Here is a 9,198-nt window from a genome sequence, read left to right as displayed (position 1 = left end):
GTGTTTCAGTCCCTCTTAGAAGAGGGAACACAATACTCAAGGGAGGATACATGGAGACAAAGTATGAAGCAGGAACTGAAGGAAAGGTCATCCAGAGCCTGTTCCACCTAGGAATCCATCCCATGTACAGACACCAAACCCAGACACTATTGGGGATGCCAAGAAATGCATACTGACAGGAAGCGGTCTCCTGAAAGACTCTGCCAGATTCTGACAAATACAGAGGCAGATGTTTGCAGCCAATCATTGGACTGAGCATGGGTACCGCAATGGAGGCGGTAAGGCAAGAACTGAAGGAGTAGAAGGGATTTGCTACCCCTTAGGAAGAACAATATCAACCAACCACACCCCTCAGTGTCCCAAGGACTAAACCCCCAACCAAAGAGTACAATGGAGGGACCAATGGCTCCAGTTGCATATGTAGCAGAAGATGGCCTGTTGGGCATCAGTGGTAGGAAAGGCCGTTGGTCCCAAGAAGGCTCGATGTCCCACTATAGGGGAATATCATTGTTGGGAGGCAGGAGGGAGTGGGTGAGTGGGTGAATGGGTGAGTGGGTGAGTATGTGAGTGGATGAGGAAGCACCCTCATAGAGGAAAGCAGTGAGGAGATGGGATGGGGGGTTTCCTGAGGGGAAACCAGGGAAGGGGATAACATTTGAAATGTAAATTTAAATAAATACAACAAAAATAGAAAAAATATTTCCAATGTTTGGACCAAGAGCAGTATGTTGTTGTTGTTGTTTAGAAGTTACTATTCCAAAAGTATTATGTTATGTTAGCTGAAATATTATAAGAATCCACAATATGACCTCTCCATCAATATTTAGGTGTCTTGTATATTCTCTGACAATTCACTTCATTCTTGTTTTGTTTTGTGTTGTTGAGACAGTATCAGACAGGCAAGTCTTTCTCTCAATTTGCTATGTAGACAAAGAAGTTTTCTACACAGAGTTCTCCTTGCTCTATCTCCTATGTCCTAGGATTATAGGAACAAGACATTAAGAGTTTTTAATATGAGCAAGATTTTGCAATAATATTTTTATGGAAAAATAAAAAGATAAACATTTCCTTTCATATTATTTAAAATCAGATTTATATTTTTTATGGACTCATTCTTACCTTTTCATCATGTTTCATTTGTGAAGCTATACAACTATTTACAATTGTCCCATATTCAAGGAGTGTAGCCTTTAAATCAGATATTCAAAAAAAGGCATCTTAAAACTTTATGTAGTGGCAAACCAATTCTTGCTTGAATTTTTGGCACTATCCAGATTTCACTGAGCATATTTCCAGTTGGATTTTGCATGGTTTTACCATCACTATTGGAATTTCGTGTGTAGTGATAGGTGAATTTAAACATGTTTTCCCAAATATTTATATAATTCATCTTTTTCTTGCATGTGAATAGAGTGAATAGGAAAAAGTGGAAGCAGAGGCACCTCTACCTGAGAGCTAAAGGGTGCTGAGAGGGAACAGGAATATAACAGAGGGAACGTGGTTCATGATTTTCAATAATCTCTACTGAACTTGAAGAGTGTGGTGGTTTCCTTCAAGAAGACCAGCACAAATAAACGTGCATAATAACAATCAGTAATTTGAAAGTGATCTCTTGGAATTCCACCGTGATCAGTGTGGGTGTAGTCTCCTCTGGTTGCATCTATCAGGAGGAGAGAGGGGATACAAAGCAGGTAAACTAGGATTGAACAATGATAATTACAGGAGAGTACCCGATACAATTTTAAGAGAAAATTAGATGTATATTGAGCCTGTTCAGCCTATAGTATTTGTGACACTGTGATGAGTAACATTGGCAGTATCATTTACGCCTGAGAATATAATTGTGGAATTTTCAAAACTATTTAGAGTAGGAAAAAAAAATGATCAACCTAGCTCAAGGCACAACATGAAGAAAGATAATATGCATTGCTTATGAATGTTTTTTTATAGAAAATGAGCTTTTAAAAGAGACACAGCCAGAATACAGCAAATACAGAGGCGAATGCCAGCAGCAAACCTCTGAACTGAGAATAGGACCCCCGTTGAAGGAATCAGAGAAAGAACTGGAAGAGCTTGAAGGGGCTCGAGACCCTATATGTAAACAAATGAAAAGCCACCAGAGCTTCCAGGGACTAAGCCACTACCTAAAGACTATACATGGACTGACCTGGACTCTGACCTCATAGGTAGCAATGAATATCCTAGTAAGAGCACCAGTGGAAGGGAAGCCCTGGGTCCTGCTAAGACTGAACCCCCAGTGAACTAGACTGTTGGGGGGAAGGGGGGAAATGGGGGAAGGGAAGGAGGGGGACAACCAAAAAGAAAGGGAAGGGGGAAGGGATGTTTGCCCGGAAACCGGGAAAGGGAATAACACTCGAAATGTAAATAAGAAATAATCAAGTTAATAAAAAAAAAAAAAAAAAAAAAACAAAAAAAAAAAAAAAAAAAAAAAAGAAAATGAAAAAAAAAAAAGTGATACCTAATTCAAAATGAAATCCTCACTAATTTGACCTTACTTGTCCATAGGCCAAAGTAAGATAATTAATTGACTTTTTATTTTGTATCTTTACTGTGCGTGTCACAGTTAACATTGGAGTAAATTTAACAGTTGAAAGGTATTTAATGAAAAATGTTACACAGAAGGTATTGCATATATTTCACTAGGAATTTATTTTCTTTCTTTTTTATAATCTTATTTTTCTTGTAATTTTTATGTATTTATATTTCAAAGGTTATTCCCTTTCTCCCCCTCTACTATATTCCCTCCTCCCTCCCCTTGCTTCTATGAGGATGTTCCCATTCCCACCCATCCACTCCAACCTCAGTGCCCTGGCCTTACCCTACATTGGGGAAACAAGCCTTCATAGGACCAAGGGCTTTTCTAATATTTTTATAAAAAGACAAAAAGCTTTATTAGGCTTAAGGAAACACATGTTCTTACTTAAATCTCATATTAGTATCTCAAGTGGAAATGTCAACAGGATATTTGGATTTAAATATTTACATACTAAATATTCTGTAGGAGTTATTAACATTTAACCTGACAACAAATCAAAGTGCTTTGGGACTCCTCAACTACCCTGAAGAACTATTAGAAAGGGTATACTTTATGCCTGAAGTTTTTTCCTAGATAATTTGTGTCTCTTAAGGGAGGAGAGTGAGCCTAACATTTAGAACTTCATTTAAGCTGTCTGTGAATGTACAATCAGTTATATGTATCATATAACACATATGTTCTTCTATGTATTCTGTAAACACAGTTATATCTATTTTAGGCAAATAAAAACTAAAAACAACTTTATATCTTTCTCAAAAAAAACCTTTAAAACCTTAGTATCTCTTTTTCTTTTTTCTCTACATTTAAGTCTCCTCTCCCATTTTTCCTTCCCACCTTCACATCACTTAGAGCCTGCCGTTGCCCAGTCCTGCGGCTCTCATCCAATTCATGGAACCTTTATCCTCTCTCAATTTCTGTAGTTACTCTGGGTTATATGTCAAGGAAGTGATAGTAATTACATGGTATATTTATTTTTTTAGTATATTTTAGGGTTATTTTCACTGATTCCCAGAATGACTTCAGGGTTCAGATCTATAGTCCATCTCTTCAATGAGACAGTTGATTTTTTTCTGAATATTAAATATTTGTAGCTAGTGTTACCACCATTTGAATGTAAGAAAATTCAGGCTTTTTCTTTTTTTTTCTTTTTTTAATAGTTTGCTGTGGTCAGTGTCCTAATTTTATTCATATTTACAAGATAAAAAATTAGTGCTGGTAGTATGATTCAGTGGTGAGAATAAATCACACTTAACATCCTGAGGTTGATTCCCAGAAGCAATAAGTCAGAAAGTGAAAAATAATTCCCTTTATTTATGCTCAGATCTCCATATACCTGCCAATACATGCTAGTATGTACACAAACACACACTTACAGACACACACACAAACACATACTCATATTATTCCCTCCAAAATTAATCAAGAGTCCAGATAAAACATTTCTATCTTGCTCTACCAAAAACTTTATAGATTTTATGTTTTTATTTTTATACATGCAAAGTGTATCATATTCATGACTTTGATATAAATATAATGATAAAACTTTCAGTCAAAAACTTTCAGTCAAATAGAGATTTTATCTCTGTCTAGAGATTTCAGAAGTTAGAAGAAGCATTAGCTTAATCCACAGATTCTTGCGCAGAAGAACTAAGCATTTTCTACATAGGTAAATTAAAGAGACAGAACAATTACAGAACTGATTCAGGTTAAACAAATTTCTTTGTCATTTCTTCTGCTAGAAGACTAAAATTATCCATTAGTGTAATTTTGTCAAAAAATACAAACATCTAAATCAAATAAACTTAAATACTCTTTAAGTTAATAGAGATTTTTTATTGACTATGCAACTGTCAATTAAAATTGATTTACAATTTTGAAGCATATTTTCTAAGTAAATTATACTTTCTGTGAAATAGCTATATGTATGCTAATTATCAATCAAGAGCCTGTGACAATTGTCAGGAACACAGCATACACACACACACACACACACACACACACACACACACACACACACACACGCATTTCCTAAAAGTAATATTTTCCATTATTTCTTTATTATTTTTATTTTATAATATGTTTTAATCAAAATAGAACTACATCATTTTCCCTTCCTAATTCCCAAAATCCAGTCCCTACCAGATTTCCTATCTTTCACAAAGCAATTTTTGTTGTTTGTGAGCATATGGACTCAGAATTGATAACTCTCCATTTGACAACCAACTAGAGGTCATCCTTGGCTTTGTGATATCCTTTAAATGTTATTAATATTTAGAAATACACTGTAATTAGTGTATATCAACTTGAAACAGTTTCTAGCATTCTAAAATCAACAAAGATTCCTGCGCCCCTGCTGTCATTGGGGAAGGGACATACTCTCTAATTCTTTTCCTTTCACCTTTCTTCAAATACTATATGCTTGCTTTTACTTACATCAACACAGAGCTATGAATCATAAGCCTTCTACAATGTAAACAGAATTCTTGAAATTACTAATTAGACATAAGTAAAACTTACCCTAATGAACAACTAAAAAGATAAAGACATAGTTACAATGAACCACAATTTGGACATTGAAAAGTCTTAAAGCATAGTTACTTTGTGAAAGGGATTCGCCATAGCAACTTTTATCAAGTGTAAAAGATAATAATGAACTCACAATTGGTGATGGTAAATTCAGTCTTTTAGTTATGAAATTAACTCTTGTTCAGTAATATCAGTTAAAAATCTTGATGGAAGAAAATGTTGTCCCCTGATAGATCTTTTGCAAACTAAGAAATACAAAAGGTTCCAATTAGTAAACAGAGCATATGCAGGAAATCCTGAGAAAACGAAAGAATAAAGTCAAAAAGAAAGGCTAAATGCTTGGTAAGAGAATGATAAGCCAAGTTCTCCTTCCCAAAGTCTTTGTTCATCCCACATTGCCCTTTAGAAAAGTACTTTGTAGCTCTCTCCATGTTTGACGAGTTAATCTTCCTCTAAATCTAATGCTTCTGCATAAAAGAGCATTGAGACTTTATCCTGGTCCAAAGAGATTGTGGAGCAAATCCGTCCTTTTGCATCCCTGACTTTAATCTTAGATATTTTCTCCTGGAACAGCGGCTTCTCATACATTTTTAAAAATCAGGATAAACCATTGGGCTTAGTATACTAAGGGTAGCAAGACTTGTTCCACACATGAACCTGAAGACTGATTTGTTAATATCTGATAAGTAATCAGTACTTCTGATGATCTGTAGTGAGGTAGTGAAAAAGACGCCAGCAAATATCAGCAACCCGGGTACTTTTCTCTGTCTGTAAACATTCATTTATGCATATAACTTAATACCTTCTCATTTTCATCTGGTGTTAATAAGATAAATTTACTGATCAGGTAAAATTTATATATTAATATATACAAAATACAAATGTAAACATCTAAATAAATAAACACATCAAAGACAACCAACTATAAACATTCAGAAATCATATATTTTATTAGGTATTGACTATATTACTTACTAATTAGCATAATAAAATATCCTACTGCTGCATTTTAATTATTTGATATGTATTACCATATCTCTTGTTTCATAGTCTTGTCTTGTCATATTGGAATGTTAACGCATTCCAATGTATTCCTCTGTGCTTCTTTTTTTTGCTTTGTAAATGGCAGTTTTATATAAATATAAAGTTACACACCTGACAAGCTACACTCTAATAAAGACCCTGATTCAATAAAGAAGACATTTAAAATGTGCCAACAATAGACAAATGTATTTACAACATAATCTAAAGATTCCAACAAAATTTTCAGTAGCTACAAAAGAATTCAGCTGCCTATAATGGTTCACATTTGGTTTAGTCTATAGTATATTGCTATCTTAGGAAAAAACCCTAATACAAATATGTAATTTACAATATCCCCTTTATAGCAAGAAAAATAAATTCATACAGTGTTTTATAGGCATTTATTATGCCACGTACTTAAGCAATTACTCTCATTATTACATAAGAATAATATTCTTATTAAAAGGTAATCTTTCCTTAACTTAACGCAAAGATCACTAAGAGATTCAGACGGATCCAGAGTGCTCTATGGCCACAAAGGACACACAGAAACAGCAGCCTGTCCATCCACCACAGCTACAAAGATCCATTCATGTCAAATGGCCCTTGAGCGAATGACTTACTACTAAGAAAAAACAAAATTTTAGAAATCAGTTAACACTAGTACCCAAATTTAGCTTTTCCTTGCTTATACAAGTCTAAGATAAGGAATTTTACCATAAAGAACACATTGAAATTAATAACTGTTTCTAATTCATACATAAACCAACATGTTGACCCTTATCACCGAATCAAAACTTACCTCGAAAAACAACATACAGGAATACTATGCAAACACAGATATTTGAGACGGACTGAACACCCCTTCCTACAATCTATGGATCAAAATATAATGGTCCATTCATGTGTGCAAAGAGCACACAGATTTGGGACATGTTGCTGTCACAGGACTGTCTATACAGACATACACCAAGCACACTCTGACACTGTTTCCAGCCCCGTGTGCTTTCCTTCTTTTAAATAAGCTTTTAAGTAAGAAAATAAACACAGCATCCCACCCTGCAACCGACTGAGCTCTAAACACCAAGATCTTGTCCATCGTTCCCAGAGTCCATAGCCCAGTCTTCATCTTTACTCATGAAGTCTGACCATGCTGGTTAAGTTCTTCTTGCTGCCCACTTTACACCAGATATAACCAGGTAGGTTGGCACCTTGCAGCACCACACCCATGATCACCACAGCCAGCCACTTCACTCTGAAGGAAAAGAGGGCACTGAAGGCAAAGATCATCCACAGGACTGGGTAGGCGATGGGTCCTAACCAAAAAATTCTCGACTCGGCCTCAGAAATGGTTTTGTTGTCTTGAGGAGTTGACTTTCTGAACTCAAACACCCAGTGGCTCTTTCCATCCTTGTTGATTCCACCAACGTAGGTCAACCATTAGTCTACCGGTGACATTCTTCACTGCCCAAAAGTCACATGACAGCAGCAGGATGATTGTCACCATGCAGGCAATAAAGCTGCTGCTGAGCAGCTCGCAGAGGAGATAGACCACCACCGCGCTGACTCGGAAGAAGAGGTGCAAGAAGGAAGCCACGGGGTGTCTGGTTTTGGATTTTCTTGGTCTGCTGGTTGTCTCCTCTTCTGCATCAAACAGTGAGACATCTTCAGCGTTGTTATTACTGTCCTGCGACAACATCTCTGTGCTTCATTTAATGACAGTTATTCTTGCCCTAGATTTGTAGGATCATGTTTGTGAATTTATTATGAGATATCAATGTTTTATAAAGCATCCATGAGAAATATTCACATAGTATAAAAAACTGATCTGTTTCTTAAAAACATTCTTCAGCCTTATCAAAGAATATAATAAAATAAGTAAATAACAGTTAATTTTTAACAACATTTTCAAGACTTTTTTATGAACCATTGGTATAAAATAAAATCATTAGATGTAGATGCTTCTGTGAGTCTGTGCTTAGAAGGACTTAAAGATATTTGCAGAAAACCAAATCAGATACTTAATTATAGCAGAGTGGCCAGATATAAAATCATTCTTTAAAAGTCAGTAATTTCTTTGAAGAGAAGTCTAAACACAGAAAAAAGTAAGGAGAGCATTTCTATTAAAAGTAGTATAAAATAGCAACTATTAGCAAGCCTAGAAAGATAGTTTAAAGAATCTGAAACTGAAAAAATTGAAATATTGAAGGAAGACATTGAATGAATTACTAGAATATACCAAGACTTTCCACATTCATAAGCAGTCTATGTTTACAACAATTGATGAATAAAGGAAACATGGATTCTTAACAGACACAGCAGAAATGAATTCATGATATTTGCAGGAAATTGAGTAAAGCCAGAAATCACTATTTTAATCAATATAAGCTAGACTCAGAAAGTCAAATAAACACATGCTATTCTCCATATATGAAATCCAGATTTAAATCAAATACATTTATAGTGTGCATATGCAAAAGAGACCAGGGAGGAAGAATGGTTATTTGGGAAAGATGGTGATGTATATTAAAGACCAGAGGAAAATAGATACACTAGTGAAAAAAGGAATGATTTAAATAATCCTTTAAATAAAAGTACAATGAAATCTATGCATGAACATGCCATAATTGAATTCATCAACTTAATGCTAACTTAAATTAATAATTATATTTTCTGATGAATGCAATACTATAAATTAGAGTTTCATAAAACCCATCTATTCCATTCTTGGGTACATATCTAAAAATCTAAGACAGTTGACTAGATGCAGCTCACAGTAGCCAAGGTGTGGTGGAAAACTAAGATGAAAAATTCACCTAGGAAAAATATAATATAGAAATAGGACAGGGAAGTATTAAAATGCTAAGGTTGCACATTTCAGAATAGAAGAGAGAAATAGAGAATAAATGTGATCAGAGTAGATAAATATTTTATTTGAAAAATGGAAAAAAGAAATTCATGGTTTATACAATAAGCATATAGTAATAAATTGAAGAGTTTGGTTATTATATTTCTATTGAATATTGCATTAGAAAGTTATCTATCATCTGACCCTTCAGTTAAGCTTTAGATTCTCAAACGGACCAGTTCCT

The 9,198-nt window shown here is 34.8% G+C and overlaps 1 protein-coding gene across 1 annotated transcript; it reads right to left on the bottom strand.

The window, feature by feature from the left end:
- Positions 1–7,237: 7,237 nt before the first annotated feature.
- On the bottom strand, positions 7,238–7,805 carry LOC116895876 (Golgi apparatus membrane protein TVP23 homolog B-like). The gene is given in 2 exon segments (XM_032896973.1): positions 7,238–7,523; positions 7,525–7,805. Coding segments are annotated over 2 exon segments (567 nt in total).
- Between the last annotated feature and the right edge of the window lie 1,393 nt (positions 7,806–9,198).

Source organism: Rattus rattus, chromosome 3, assembly GCF_011064425.1.
Source record: "Rattus rattus isolate New Zealand chromosome 3, Rrattus_CSIRO_v1, whole genome shotgun sequence".
Lineage (NCBI taxonomy): Eukaryota > Metazoa > Chordata > Mammalia > Rodentia > Muridae > Rattus > Rattus rattus.
Note: the sequence above shows the minus strand (reverse complement) of the source record. Positions and strands in the feature narration are given on the sequence as shown.